The sequence below is a fragment of the Nycticebus coucang genome, chromosome 14, assembly GCF_027406575.1.
Source record: "Nycticebus coucang isolate mNycCou1 chromosome 14, mNycCou1.pri, whole genome shotgun sequence".
Lineage (NCBI taxonomy): Eukaryota > Metazoa > Chordata > Mammalia > Primates > Lorisidae > Nycticebus > Nycticebus coucang.
Genome location: NC_069793.1, coordinates 56240451 through 56257521, shown reverse-complemented (window position 1 = coordinate 56257521; position 17071 = coordinate 56240451). Strand labels below are relative to the sequence as shown.

General features: G+C 34.3%; 1 protein-coding gene across 2 annotated transcripts in view; it reads right to left on the bottom strand.

Moving 5' to 3' along the window:
- STK33 (serine/threonine kinase 33) overlaps positions 1–17071 on the bottom strand; it is a 321663-nt gene that overhangs the window by 49637 nt on the left and 254955 nt on the right. For both annotated transcript variants that reach the window (XM_053562040.1, XM_053562041.1), the window contains 4 exons: positions 14318–14456; positions 10891–10979; positions 8947–9031; positions 4056–4131 (listed from right to left, as the gene is read on the bottom strand). In XM_053562040.1, coding sequence (XP_053418015.1) covers positions 4056–4131; positions 8947–9031; positions 10891–10979; positions 14318–14456 — 389 coding nt within the window. The remainder of the gene's footprint in view (positions 1–4055; positions 4132–8946; positions 9032–10890; positions 10980–14317; positions 14457–17071) is intronic.

The following is a 17071-nucleotide window of genomic DNA, read 5'->3' as shown; positions in this document are numbered from 1 at the left end:
AGTGGGAGGGGAGATATACTTTAGTGTGAGCAAGGGTAAGGTAATGCTTTCATGTAACGCAAACTGGATTTAAAAAATATGATGAGTTATCAATCTAATGAGAATATCAGAGTCCAATGACCATGTAAGAGTTTTATCCATAGTAAGACATCAAACATGTACCTATGGCAAAATGCTATACAAATATAAAAATGAAAATAAACCAAAAATAACCCTGGGAATTTTTATAGGCTCTGATTCAAAGCCAAAAAAAAAAATCATTCTCAAAAAGCCACAACTATCAAAAAATGTATACAAAATGAAGAAGGTCTGGATGTGGAAAATCAGATGATGAATTGGTCCTTCAGTCTGAAAGGGTAAAACCTGAATATACACACAACAACATCATTAAACCATGAGCAGTGTGTATAAAGTAAACATGGCTTGTTCACACATTCCATACTATGGGAACTAAGTATCTTTAGAATCTTTTAACAGAACATGGTAAGCCTATAAAACCACTATTTCAATAGGTGATCTAGGCCAAAACTACAAGAAAATGCTTGAACTTTGAATTCAATTCTTCATTCTCAATGACTGTTAGCAATCACCAGCATTGTCAAACCTAGCATCTGATGGCAATCTTTTCGACAACAGCCAGATTTGCCCAGTGATGCTCAGACAGTAGTTGAAGATAGACTCATTACAGAGGGAACTCTGTAAGTCTATTCTTCAACTCTTAGGATTATATTTTTCTACTTTATTATTGAAAGAATAAATTGGCATAATTTCATTATACTTCTTGAAATGCAGGTCTATTCTGTACATAGTATAATAATCTCTAAGTCTTTTAATAGTTAAATTTTTACTGATTTTCTGTTGTTATATTTCTCTTTAAATTCTCTAAAATAACTCAGGTACATTTTCTGAGTAAATCTAAATTTGATAAATATTTTCATGGTAATAATGATTACCACTTTCCCAGGGAAAAAGTTGCTTTCATCCTAATAGTTTATCAAACTAGGATGGATAATAGAGCTTTTCATTTACCAGTGGCTTCTCATTAAGAGATTACCCATTTACCAAGTTGTTCTGCAAACTCTTATTTTAATCCTTTTTATTTCTCTAGCTCATTCTGATCCTTCTCTCTCTCATCTTACTCACCTGGCTATTGTTTAGTTTTACAATGCAATTTTAAAAGAGCAATAGAAAATAAAAAGGCCAGAAATATGGCCCTACAGGCAATTACTATCTATTATAACAAGTAAAGGTCAAAAAAAGCCCAGTACATTGAGCCTGTTATCAACCAGTGATATGCACATCCACCAATTTCTTAGCTGTCCCTGCACTGCTGGACTAGCATGCAACTATAGCTTAAGGGCTATATTTTTAAAATTCCACTTTTATCTGTTCTTTGCAATTTTACTTACACAAAAACGTATCTAATGGTTGGTCAATCAGCAGCATATGAAATTTTATGAAAGCAATTTTCTGCACATACAGAAAAGGGAATCCAAGACATGAAAAATGCCTCTTGAAGTCTTCCTATTATTTTCTGTTGCCTTCACAGAAATCAAAACAGCAGAGGATAGTAACCATAAAGAATATTTATTTGTTTATTTCACCTTGAGAAAGTATGCTATCATTGTCCAATTAAGTAGAAATGAACCAGAGGTAACTGATAAACAAGAAAATAACTCCTCCTGGAGAAGGTGTATTTGTGCTCTTGGTGAAGGAAATTAAATGTAACACCACAAGGCTCAAACAGATTAATGAATAGGCACTGATTAGCTAAGTAAGAGTCTACTGTAAAGAAAAAAAGACATCATTATGATATGCAGTCATGATCTGAAGCAGAAAATTTTAAATTATATCTTTAAGAAAGAGAGAGATTTTTTAAGATATGTAATATATTTACTTCCCTTAACACCAAACTAAGAAGATAGCAAACACCACATGAACTATATGATATTAGATTATACATATTATGTTTGACTTGTGTTGTGTAGAAAGTCTTGAGAGTACAAAAGACTAATTTAAAATAGTTATATTTTAATTAAAGAGTAAGTCCCCAAATTTTTACACTAGAATTCTAATCGGCACAAAACAATGATCAAAAACTTTATGAATACATTTATACATTATTTAATCTAGGCAATGATGTGTGTTGACCAGCTGAGCTACAGCTACATCATCCAATTTCTACTGTCTATGTATTCCATTTCACAGAACTATGAAAATGTAACTATTTGGATGTCAATATTTAAAAATGATCTGGAAGAAGCAGTGCATAGTAAAATCTTCAATATGCCCATAAAACTAATGTTGCATCAACATAAAAATGTTCATATTCACCAAGAGGCAGAACAATAGCCACTCACTTTTCAGAACACCCCTCAGACAATTCACTTTAATTCAATTTAACAAATATATTGAGCCCTGTATGTGTGCCTACTGTTGTACCAAATACCAGGAATGCAAAGATGAATAATTTAAGATTTCTGTCCTTCATGGAATTTAGAACAAGAAAAACAGATATAACATATATATATTAACAATATTACAATAGTTAATCTATTTTTAAAAGTATTATGAAAACACATAAAAGTGAACAATCAATTCCATTTAATTTACATGTGCTTGAACTTTCCTTTTTTTTTTTTGCCTCAGACTCTCACTTTGTCACCCTCAATAGAGTACCATGGCATCATAGCTCACAACAACCTCAAACTGTTGGACTTGAGAAATCCCCTTGCCTCAGCCTCTGAGTAGTTGGGACTACAGGCGCCTGCTACAATACCCAGCTAGTTTTTAGAGAAGGGGTCTTGCCTTTGCTCAGGCTAGTCTTGAACTCCTGAGCTCAAGCAATCCACCCGCCTCAGCCTTCCAGAGTGCTAGGATTATAGGCATGGGCTACTGCACCCGGCCCTATTTTTTTTTTCCAACATTACTGTTTTGCATGCATTTTTGTATAAGGCCTTAAAAATCATCTGTGGACTATGGGAAAGTATATATATATATAATAAGCATGGTAACTCTCCTGGGGGATAGGACAGGAGTTAGGGAAATAGAAGGCTTTCAAGTTTGAGCTGGCCCCACCTAGAAAAGAGATTTATAGGGAAGAAAAAGAACACACACACATACCCCCAGAGATATGCAACACAGAACATGTTTGAATAATGAAGAGTGGCCTAGAATCATAGGGTAGGTGCACAGAATCACATCCCCAGACTGAGACTGGAAAGGCATGCTGGAGTCAGCTCATGAAAGACTTGCCATTCCATGCCAGGCAAGGCCATGTCAGGAGGCTCTGATATTCTTCTATAGCAAATAATAATTATCAGAAGTTTTTAGTCAGGAAAGTAGTATGATCAGATTTGTAACTCAAAAGGAAAACTCTGACAGTGGTGTAAAGAACAAACTGGGGGTGGGGGGGCAGAGGCAGGGAGAATAGTCAGTAAGACCCTGTAACATTCTAGAAGAGGGATCTTAAGGAGAAATGACACAGGCAAAGAGAAATCAAAGAATAGGTGAGGACATTTCAAAGTTAAAATGAACAGGACATGGGGTTTCAGTAAATCTTGAGAGTTAGAGAGAAGGAAGAATAAGAATGACTGAGGTTTTCAGTAGCATAAAAAGAACTGGGAACTACAGAATACTCCATAGATCCCGAATGAACCTCTACTTGGTTACTGCCCACTCTACACCTATGTCCTGTCTATATGGGTAGCTCTAGTGCCAGGTTGTGGAACCTCCCTGTACATGATAGACTACAACTCTGGTTTGTAGCAAGGGATCAGGAAGGCATTAAGGACAGTTTTTCATTTTGCTCAGATCACACATGAATTGTTGCATTTATAGATCAATGAACGGTAAGCTGAAAGTTATAAATTTACAGTATTAAAAAAACCTAAGGGATGTATTTGACAACTAATATGACCGCTTTTAGAATGACTTCCTAACTGGTTTTTAAATCATTTTTTTGAAAAATATATTATTTAGTTTTAAAATATTTATCATTCTACTATAAGAGATTATCCATTCCTTTTAAACTGTATGTTTAGCAGGCTACTTACAAAATGTACATTATGACACCTATGCTCCAAATGTCACACTGCTGGCTATAGTCATGGGCATTGATAACTTCAGGGGCTGCCAAATAAGCAGAAATAAAATAATATTAATAATACAATAAATTACTTTTAAATGCTTAAACACAAGCATGAACAACGCGCTGATATGTTGTAATTTATTCCCCCACAGGGAAAAAAGAACAGCAGATTTTAAATGAATAATGAACAGGCTTTAACAACCGATGTCACTGCATCTTCACTCCTATCATTTAGCCTCTAATGGAACAATGGCATAAACTGTATAACTAAATGTACTACTCTTTATTCTTTTGAAATTGTTAAGAAATGATTTTGCAAGATTGTGTAGTTATAGTAGAAGACAACAATATCTCAGTACTTCCCCCAAACAGAATTGAATATATGCCTTAAGTGGATAGAATATAAAGCAAGCCCAATATGTGGAAATTTAGAGTCACGGGAAAACTAAGATAAATGGTTATAAGTCACTTTAGTAAAATAATAATAATAATAACATCACACAGCACTCCTATGACAGAATATAAATTATTTTCCGCACTTTCAAATGAGAAAAGCAAGATAAAGAGGGAGCTCCTCTAAGACTGGATCAAAAAGCCAATCAGTCACAGGACACGAACTAGGATCCAGGCAGTCATGACTCCCCAACTCAGTGCTCCTCACTTCACAATAGGGCTACTTTAAAAATCCTTCTCAAAGAAGCACACTTTTTTTTTTATACTTTAATGTAGCACATTTTTAACGATCAGATTTTTTTTTTTATATAATGGCTGGCTTTTAAAAAGTGACAGATAATATGGCAGGAATGTGTCTAATGTACCTCTACAGCTAGGGAGCAGATATCTTCCTTCAATGAAAACAGTTATAAACATAAAAATAAAAAATATATATATTTAAATATATAAACATATATTTCAATAGAACTTATATATATTTATATATTTCAATAGAATATATATTAATAGAATATTAATAGATAGAAATATTAATAAATAGAAAATGTTGCTTTGTAAAATATATTTAATCAGTACTCTTTATGAAAAACTGATGGCAATGAAATTGTATAAAAATGCAAAGAAGCATCATACACATGATTTTAGCATTAGTAAACATAAACAATAACTTTGAGGTATGATTGCCTAAAAGATAAAACAACTTTAAGAAAAGTCCAGAGGACTCACAATGGCTATTGAAATAAATATATATTTCAATAGAACTTATATATATTTATATATATAAATGCTTAAACACAAGCATTACTATTATATTACTAAATATATATTTATTATTATATTATATTTATTATTATAAATAAATAAATATATATTTCAATAGAACTTATATATTTATATATATATAAATGCTTAAACACAAGCATTATTATTATATTACTAAATATATATATATATTTCAGTAGAACTTTGAAATTTGCAAAGTACTTTTTGTAGATTGTTAGTTGTATAAATTAGGTTAATAATTTTGTAGGATGAGTATGTAGGCATTTGACCCCCATAGCCAATGAAAAAACTAAGGTTCAGATATATCAAATGACTTGCCTAAAATTACACAGCTACGCAGTACCTCCTACATAAAAGATATGCTTTTATTTTAGAAAACAGTTTCATTCTTCCCACCTACACACATGTATACACAACACCACTACCCCCATTTTATAAAAACTACTAAAAGCGAATGGAATTTCATTTCTTCTTATTTCCTCCGTCTATTGATAAAAGGAATAAAAAAAGGGACGTTGTCAAAAGATAAACAGAAGAATGAGAAAAAGCTAAATCATAAATAACTAACAAACTGAACAGTCTCTAAATGATTGAAAATTAATTAATATTTCCATTAAGCAGCTACTTGTATTCTTTAATTCTATTTATAATCTTTAAATATTTAATCATCAAAGTTCAATGGCCAGCACGTCTATGACAAGGGAAAATTCTGTGATTAGATTCAATGATGGATCTCCACATTGGTGTATCACACAGCAGGGGCCAGAAATTCCTGGTCTTCACTCTTTCAGATTATTCTTAATTATCAGGGACATATCTACTTGCACTGTCTGTCACCCAGCTCTCACAGAAAGGCAGAGGCCAGAGTAACTACCAAGGAGCCCTTTAGGAAGTCAGCAAAGCTCCACAAACCATCTGTCTTCTCTCGTTCTCTCATTTGTTATCAGTGTTGACAACTAATAAGCAGGCATAAAACTCAGGGCGGTTTCCCCGTGTAACTATAGACCAGATGTTTTTTGCCAACGGGGGATATGAACAGAATCCAAATAAGATAAAACAATTTCAAAACTTTATGCATCAAATAGGTAAAAAAGCAATGAACTAGTATCATCCTCAGCAATAAAAATGAATAAACAAGGATTAGTCTAAAAATCATTATGTGAAACAGAAGAAGACAAGTACAAAGGGGTGTGTACTGCATGATTCAGTTTATATAAACTTCTAGAAAAGCAAGAGTGAACTGTGGTAATAGAAATCATCTGTGAGATCTGGGTTGGGGATTGACTAAAAGGGACACAAAAGAATTTTCCAGGGTGAAAGAAATGTCCTGTATTTTGATTGTGGTGGTGATTACACCAGGTATGCATTTGTCAAAACTCATTAAACTGTATACCTAATATTTGTGCATTTTGTTGTTTAGAATTTGTATTTCTATAAAGTAGGGCTTTTTTTAATCTACTAAAGTTAAAAAAAAAAAAGTGTCAAAACCCTATCTGGGCTAATGATAGGGTTTTGTCTATCTCTCTTAGACAAAAACAAGTAGCAAGCAAAAATAAACTAACAATTCAGAAAATTTGAATTACAAAGCTATCACATTTAGCTTGCCCAAGAAAGGGCAAGTTTAGAGAGAGAAAAAAAGGCAAATCTAGAGAGATTAGTGGCTACCTGCAGCTGGGATGGGAAGGAGATTGAGTACAAATGGACATGAGGAAACACTTTGGAGTGGAAATGTGATAAAATGGATTGTGGTGATGGTTACACAATATTGTGACTGTATAAAAAAAATCATTGTATTATACATTTTATGGTATTTAAATTAAACTTTGTAAAGCTGTTAAAAATCACATGTAGAAAAATAGAAAATGTTGCTTTGTAAAATATATTTAATCAGTACTCTTTATGAAAAACTGATGGCAATGAAATTGTATAAAAATACAAAGAAGCATCATACACATGATTTTAGCATTAGTAAACATAAACAATAAGTTTGAGGTATGATTGCCTAAAAGATAAAACAACTTTAAGAAAAGTCCAGAGCACTCACAATGGCTCTCTGTGGCCCACAGCCAAACACTATTAGCTCCGTCTGGCTCAGCGGCTCAGACTGGGGCCCTAGACAATGGCCAAAGTTCTCCGCACTCCCGCTCAGGCTCTCCCCAAGGCAGTTCAACTGAGTGCCAAGTCCAAAGACACCAAAACAGTTCACAGACAATTTGTACTTGAAAACCCAGAGTCAAAGAAAGAAGCAGAACCAACAAAAAAATCCACTTCCATCATGAAGAATCACATCAGATTATTTACCACAAGGAATGACAATGTAGCTACCTCAGAAGATCCCAACTACAAAGAAATTATTGAAATGACAGGAAGGGAATTCACATTATGAATGTCAAAAATGATGAAGGGAATTGAAAGAAAAGTGGAAAACTGGCAAAAGGAAATCTAAAATTTGAAACATGAATTTCACAAAAGACAGGACAAAGTCTCTAAGGATCTAGATAAAATTAGAAATGCCATAAAAGAGAAAAGAGTTGAAGAAGTCATTTAGAGAGTATCAAAATGTAATAGATAGTCTTAATAACTGATTAAACCATAGAGAAGAAAGAATCTTAGAGCTTGAAGACAAGGCTCTTGAACTAACCAAGTCATTTAAAGGGTCGGAAAAGAAGAGAGTAAAAGTAGAGCAATCTCTTAGAAAATTATGGGACTACAGAAAGCAGACCAACATATAAATTATAGGTATCCCTAAGGAGAAGAAGAGAGTCCCAACAGCATGGAAGACTTAGTCAAAGATATTATAGCTGAAAATTCTCTAATATTACTATTGATTCAGACATTCACCTACTAGATGGATATCAAATCCTGGGCTGACTTAATTCAAAGAGAGCATCTCCTAGACACATTGTGATTAACCTGGCCAAAGTCAAAGGAAAGAGAACATTCTGCAAGCAGCTAGGCATAAGCAGTAACTCAGCTACAAGGGCAAGAATTTCAGCAGATTTCTCAGCTGAAACTGTACAAGCCAAAAGCGAGTGGACTCCCATCTTTGGTCTTCTCAAACAAAACAATTGCAGCCTACGATTCTGTATCATGCAAAACTATGTTTCATTTTTAATGGAGAAATTAAATCTTTTACCAACAAGCAACCATTGAGGAAATTTGCATTACAAGACCAGCTCTGCAGGAAGTATTCAGACAAGTTCTATACACAGCCCAACACAATGGACAGTCAGCAAAGTAAAGATCCCCAGAAATTGAAGGACAAAACTTTGCTTCCACAATGGCCAAGTGATAAAACTAGGCAACAGATGTCTATACAACAGGACAAGCAGAACTCCACCATACTTATCAATTCTCTCAATAAATATGAATGGTTTAATTTCCTAACTGAAAAAAAAAGGAAAAAAAGGAAAAGTCCAGAGAAATATTAAAAATTACAAAAATCTTCAGAGGTAGAAACTATGAGTAAAACAACTAAAATTATTTGACCTAAGAAAAGAAAAAGTGGCTCAACTAAGCTCCAGTAAGTCAATGACAAAATCAAACTGTTCAAGTTGTAATTCACATTAGTTGTTTCACTTTTTTACATATAAAGAATCATTTTAAGTCTATTAACTTACCCATGTAGATAGGAGTCCCACATGTGCTCTGCATCATGGCTTCACTTCTACCGTGCTTCTTCACTGCTAAGCCAAAATCGGTCACCTAGGACAAGAAATTTGGCATAGTCACCTGCTTTCCTGCTCCAGAGCTCACTCATTTTGAAAACAGGACTTTCACTACATTGCACTTCCACTGAATTCAGAGGTTCTTGGGGTGAGAGGACTTTACTTGCATTATTAATAAGAATCTTGCTTTTCCCTTCCCATGCACATGTCTATATGGAGAAGAAACTTAGTAAAGAAAAGTTTGCTTTCTCAAATATTCAGCAGAACACCCATGATTTGATTGTTCATGCCTTCTAATTGACCAGTTCAACATAGGAAGTTGTATCTTGAAAGACACCACTTAACTTTTTTCAGATAGAAAAGTTTAAAAAAAAAAATGCATTGTTGGACCAATATTGGAAGAATAAATAAAATAATAATTCAAAAAAATGCATTGTACCATGCATTCTGGCCTTAGTATATTTATTATCTATTTTCCTTGTAATCAAGTTATATTCCAGTTTAAAGCACCGTTACAAATATAAATCATTATCCTTGTCAGTAGTGAGTGAAATGCCTCTTTTTATAATTATTTATAATTGGTAAACACTGTTCTTTCTTTACTATTATTTCCTTTGTGCTTCTAGAGTATACTAATTAAAGCAATTACTACACTATTAAAAACTATGAGAAGCAAATTAACAGGGAAGAAACCACAACAACACAGTATTTACTGCTAATACATGAGGGGCCTGCTGCTGTGCAGTAATGTTCCTGCTCTGTTCTAAATCTTGGTCATTAAATATTTGGTTATTAAATATTCACTTTGTGCTCTTTTCTCCCAACTTGGAACACCATTGTATTACAAGCAGAAAAAACAGGCACATTTATTGATCAAGCAACCAAATATAGGTTCTTGGTCTATAGATACCAATTGCAAAGTTTTCCAATGCCTTCTGGAATAAGAAAATGTTCCCATTAATATGTGATATCACTATCTTTCTAAATAGATAAATCAATTTCTGTAGGATTTTTCATAAATATCTCACTTGTAGTATATAATACATACCTTTCTCTATAGAAAATTTATACAGACACATAAAATTGTAAGAGACTTCACAATTAAATTTAATTCTTTGGAGAACACCTATGCCTTCATTCACCAAATATTAATTGAGCACAGATACCAAGCAATTAAGACATGCAAAATTCCTGCCTTCATGGTGTTTGCAATGGAACTATTCAAGAACATTACTTAGGTAAACTGACAATGCTTTCAAATTTATTTATAATTACTTAGGGATTTGGCTTCTGCAACACAGCAAGTTACTTAGAGACATTTTATTCCTAAATTAACACATTCATATATTTTTAAATATAGTTACTAAAGTGTTGAATAATAAATAACGTATGCTATCATTTATTTAACGTTAAAAAACACTTAATTTGGATAAAATCTTTAAGAGTAAACACTTGGCACATTAAATGTGCCTAGGACATAAATATTAATACCTAGGAAAAATTTCAATGAGAAATGCAGTGTTTAGAATTAATTTGGTATTAAAAACACAGCCAAGGTGTGTTTTTCTCTAAATCTGTAACACATTTACATCAAATTACCAGGCATAATTTTGAAATTAATTATCAGAGCATCTGTTTGCTTGATATTAACTAATGTTTCAGAACTATCCAAGTGACTATGCGCTTTAAAAAACACATTCAATAGCACCACTTAACTTGGAAAATTATTCTTGTCAGTTATAAACATTCCTATGAAATTTTTATTCTTTAGCACAAGCCACTTATTATCTGGCTGCTCAAAAGCTACCAAAATGTATCTAACAAGAAGATGTACTTTGCCACTTTAATATCAAAATGTTTATAGGCAAATATGTACTGCCATTTCTAATATCTTACCTTTATGTTTAAGTTTAATTCATTGTTAGCATCAATAAAGCTGCTTTTAACCAATATGTTTTCCAGTTTTAGATCTCTATGTACAATATCTACCAAGAAAATAAACAACAAACGAAATGAAATGAATGATGGAAAAATAATTAGAGAGCACACACATAGAAGAAATAAACATACCTGACTAATATTCACTGTGGGAAATTTGAGAAGGGACGAGCATATTCTGCCTGTTCCCCCACATTTCCAATCTAAAGGAGCCATTTCCTTTGACTCCTTCATCTCTACCCATTCCCCGGATGCTCCAAATGGCTGCTCTTCAAGATGAGTGGCCTGGAGTGTGAAAAAAGATCCCATCCAAGCTTTGCTATTTCCAGGAGGAAAAAATCAATCTTAGTCACAAGCCCAGCAAGGTTTCCCACACCCTTAGGTCTTCAAATAGACGATGAGTTCTTTACTTTTATGCATATGTTACTGTCAACATAAACATTTTAACACACTGTAACTTGGCTATATACATACAAACTATACTTAACTTTCAGGTATTTTTCTGCAACACCAACACATATTTTCAAACAAACAAAAATGCCTGAAACACAAAATCTCCAGTTGAACATGTCAGAGCTCAGGTAGGATTTTCATACACATACAAATAATCATGTACCAAACACTTTCTTTACAAATAACTAATTGAGTTCATATCCATAACAATCATTTCCCTAGACTTAAAAAGTTATACATATAATTGCTAGAGAAATGTAGTAGAATGAGCCCTGGACTGGCAATTATACCTAATCATTTATGGCTTCCCTTACACAATTCCCTGGCTTTCTTTTCAGAATGTTTGTTGTTTTTATTGTTCTTCTTATCTCCTCTTACATAAATACCACACAATTTTATGTTTTGATTCTTTGCAGGGCAAACCTCCTGCTGCCTCCATTGTTCTTTCCTTTTTTTCATTGTTGTTTTAGCTATTCCTGCCCACTTTAGAATAATCTTGTCAAGTTCCATGAAAAAACGCTATTAAGATTTTGTATGGAATTATACTGAATTTATACCTTAATATGGGAGGATTAACATTAGGCTACTATTAAGCCCTTGCAAAATTTGTTTCCCTCTGCTTGGAAAGTCCATTTTTTTCCAACTTTATATTCCTCAGATCAAATACTGCTTTCTCCATGAATTCTTTTCTAACTTTCCAAACCAAATGAGGCACTTACTAAATATACGCCTATGTCCCTTGCACTTTATATGCCTTCCCATTAGAGATATTATCATGTTCAAATACAATTTGTTTTCCATACTCAATCTCCCAGCAGCCTGAATTCCTCAAGGGCAGAAGCCTCTCTTACTTTTTATTACTCTAGGACTAATCACAATGGAGTAGATGCTCAGGAAATATCTGCTAACTAAACCACTGGGCTCCAATACCAGCCGTGCAACAGCAAACCCTGCCCACTGCCCCTCTCTGGAACAAAGTATTTTGTCATCTGTAAAATGAGAAGGTTCTAAACTCACATGTAAGCCAAACTAAGCCTGCAGGGAAAAAAGAGAGGAGGCTGATGAAAGGCAGTAGAAGTAATACCAATAAAGCAATTAGGATAATCAGAATAATTTTTAATGTGATTTTCAAAGTATTGTGAACTACTCTGTATGAACTATTTTCAAAGTATTGTGAACTACTCTGTATACTACTCTGTAGATAAATGTCATTATATATGTGTCAAAACCCACAGAACGTATAACACCAAGAGAGAATTCTAATGAAAACTATAATGATAGTGATGTGCCAATGAATATTCATCAGTTGTAACAAATACACATCCCTGGAGGAGGATTTTGATAGTGGGGGAGATCTGATGTGAGGAAGCAGGGAATACATGAAAAATCTCTGTACCAATTTTAGGTTCACCAATTTTGTGGTGAACCTAAAATTGCTCTAAAAATAAAGCCTTTTTTTTTTTTTTTGAAACAGAGTCTCACTATGTCACTCTCGGTAGAGTGCCTTGGCATCACAACTCACAGCAACCTCAAACTCTTGGACTTAAGTAATTCTCTTGCTTCAGCTTCCCAAGTAGACTGCCACAATACCAGCCTATTTTTTGGTTGCAGTTGTCATTGTTGTTCAGCAGGCCTGGGCCAGGTTCAAACCTGCCAGCCTCAGTGTATGTGACCGGCACCCCACTCACTGAGCTGTGGGCACTGAGTCATACAGCCTTATTTTAGGGGAAAACACCCTAGAATGTTTAGATTTTTAATGTTGTTTTTATGGAATAATTTTATTAATATGTAAGTGTTTTTGGAAATTTCACCTTTATCATTGATTTGTCTACTTTTGATTTGATAATAATAGCTGCTTACAGACAAATGGCTAACAAACAGAAGAAAAAATTCTCATTGTCCCTAATTCAGAGAAATGCAAATCAAAACCACCCAGAGCTATCACCTAACCCCAGTGAGAATAGCCCATATCACAAAGTCCCAAAATTGCAGATGCTAGTGTGGATGTGGAAAGAAGTGAACACTTTTACACTGTTGGTAATACTGCAAACTAATATAACCTCTTTGAAAAGAAGAAGAATCCTCAAAGAACTCAAATTAGACCTTCCATTTGATCCTGCAATCCCATTAGTAGGCATCTACCCAGAAGAAAAAAAAATCATTTTATCATAAGGCCACTTGCACTAGACTGTTTATCACAACTCAATTTATAATCACCAAGATATGGAAACAACCTAAATGTCCATCAACCATGGACATTCCATCAACCCAGGAATGGATTAACATGTTGTGATATATGTATACCATGGGATACTATTCAGCCATAAAAAAGAAGACTTTACATTTCATGTATTAACCTGGATAGAGTTGAAACTCATTCTTCTTAGTAAAGTATCACAAGAATGGGAACAAGTATCCAGTGTACTCAATATGAAGCCAGTAGATGATCTAATACATGTCCACATAACAGGAAAACTCAATTCAATTCAAGTTGGGAGAAGGGGCAATGAAGGAGGGGAGAGAAGGGAGGAGGGGAGAGGATGGGTGTGCTCCCACTTAATGGACACAATATGAGGGTATATGGCACACCTTTTGGGTGTGGGACACAACTGCAAGAGGGACTCTACCTAACAAATGCAAATATTGTAACCTAGATGTTTGTACCCTCACATTAACCTGAAATAAAAACTGTTGCATAAAGATGTTCATAATTTCATCCTTGTCCATATACAATATGTTGTATATCTGCCTTGTTTCTAATTAAAATGTATTTACAAAAAAGTTTAAAAGGAAAAATTTTTTAATTAAAAAGTTAAATCTTCTTTGTTAACAGGTGTTATTTATATGACTATGGATCCAGAATAAAATTACCCTTAAATAAAAGTGGTATCTGCATTTGTGGAGTCAGTAAAGTTAGATGATCTCTTCTTACCATTACTGTGAAGATATGCTATAGCTGATGCAAGACTTTTAATGATCCACCTTGTCTCATTCTCTGAGAAATGCCCTTTCTTATGCAGAATTTCTTTGAGTTCTCCATCCTCACAAAGCTCCATCACAAGGTACATTTTCTGACATTACATATTTAAAAGAGAGAGAAAGTGTACAAATTACATACCCAGGAATTTTTTATATATTTGCATATATAATCATAATCTTAATCAATTTATTCATTCAAAAATATTATCTATTATGTACAAGATATTGTAATGGATACTAGAGAAACAAAGAAGTATAAGACATAGTTTGTTTCTCTTTCTTTTCTCTGTTGTCCAGACTAGAGTACAGTGGCATCATCATAGGTCACTGAAAACTCAAACTCCTAGGCTCAAGTATTCCTCCTGCCTCAGCCTCCAGAGTAGCTGGGACTACAGACGTGTATCACCACACCCAGCTAATTGTTCTATATTTTCATAGAGATGGGGTTTCACAATATTGCTCAGGCTATTGTTAAACTCCTGGCCTCAAGTGATCCTTCCACCATAGACTCTCAAAGTGCTAGCATTATAGGTGTGAGCCATCACACTCAGCCAAGACATAGTATTATATTTACCCTCAAGAAGCTCAGAGATAGTTACAATTACAATATCATGTGTTAAGTGCTAAAGGCCCAAAATGCCATGGGATTACAGAGGAGAGGCATTCTCTCCCTAAAGAATGCTCACTGAAGAGCATACTTAAAGCCTGGTATGGATGTCTGAATAGGAATTTGTGGATAGGTACATGGTATTTGCAAAGACTCCAAACCTTGAAATAGCACTGACTGTTCAAAGAATAACAGATACCTCAGGGTTAATAGTATTGGGAACTAGGTAGGGGAGTAGAGAAGAGTGGTAAGGAATGAGGCTAGAAAGAACACACTGAGGCCAGGTTGTAAAAGAGTCTTGGATTTTATGCTAAGGGGTATGGATTTTTCCCATATGCCATAAGAAGCCACTGAAGATTTCTAAGCTGGTGCCTGGTATAGGGAGGTGTATGATATTACCAATTGTGCACTTCTAAACGAAAATTCTAGCAGTATTACAGAACAGGACTCAGCAAACTTCTTCTATAAAGGCCAGACCCAGTAGTAAGTATTACTGGCTTTGCAGGCCAGTTTCTTTCACAACTACTCTGCTGCTATGGCATGAAAGTAGCCATAAACAACTCAAGAAAAGTTTATTTATAGACTCCGAAATTTGAGTTTCATATAAATTTCACATATCATTAAATGTTACTCATTTAAATTTTTTCAACCATTTGAAAATGAAAAACACTTAGCTTATGGGCCACATAAAAACAGGTAGCAGGCCAGATTCGGTTCACAGGCTGTAATATGTTGACCTCTTTTTATAGAAGGTAGATGGAAGGCACAGAATAGAGACAAGAAGAGAAAAAGGAAAAAGATGTTAAAAATACCTACAAAGAAGAAACAGTAGAACTCAGTGACTAATTGGGTATGAGCGGTAAGAAGTCATGGATAAAATGCCTCTTTTTTATTTTCTGCTTCTGTTGAGTCATATTAAGATGACTTTAGGTATTCCAACAGTCAAATCATCTACTGAGTCAAAAAAATTCACAGTCAACTGAAATGCAAGTCCTTTTCACACTTACAGCCATTCAAACCAGACTGTCCTTCACATCTCCATTCTAACCTATGCTGCTAAGCTTTTGTTATTTTTAAGATTCTGGGATCTGTTCAGGAGTAGTGTCTCATGCCTGTAATCCTAGCACTCTGGGAGGCTGAGGCAGGTGAATTGCGTGAGCTCACAAGTTTGAGACCAGCCTCAGTAAGAGTGAGATTGAAGCAAGAGGATCGCCTGAGCCCAAGAGTTGGAGGTTGCTGTCAGGTATGATGATGCCATGGCACTCTACCCAGGGTGGCAGTTTGAGACTCTCTCAAAAAAAAAAAAAAAAAAAAAAAGATTCTGGGATCTGATCCTGTTCCTATAAGCACTGCTCATGCAACTTCTATGTTCTATCAGAAAGCATGAAAACAGGAAGTGAAGGTGAACTCCCATTCTTCCCATGGCAACAATTCTGATTTACCAAACTTCAGAATTTGGTAAAAGATTTACCAAACTTTTAGAATTTCAAAAGTAACTGCAAAGTATAACACATAAATAAGCTTTCAAACTGGACCACATGTTTTCCACTGACAGCACTGTCAAGTGGTACATGACACAGTAAGTAAACTATTTGAAAGGAAAAGTTACATTAGCAGTACTTACAATATAATAAGTTGATGTAAAATTTAAATATGCAAGTTGGTCAAATTTATATGAATAAAAGTTATAAAACAAGTCTTTTTATAATTATTAAAAACAAGTGTGTAGACCTGGAGGACATTGAGACTCAACAAGAAACCACAGAAGAGTCAGAATGGATGATCGGTATCATGGCACAACCAATTAGGTAGCAATTTCCATTAACCCTTATAATGGCTACAACAGAAGATCTGCACTTTCGTTAAGTGTTTATGGGACAGAGTGGGCAGACCCATTCTACATGAATCAAGGGACAAGCCATACATAAAAAAAGAAACAAGCAAAAAAAAAAATGATGGTTTTCTTTGCCTTTGAACTATCGTAGATTTAGATTCCTGCTTGTGTCCATGATGGAGTAGCAGAGTCTAGACTTACCCTCCCACCTAAAACAATTTAAGATTTAGACAAACACACACATACACACACACACACACATATAT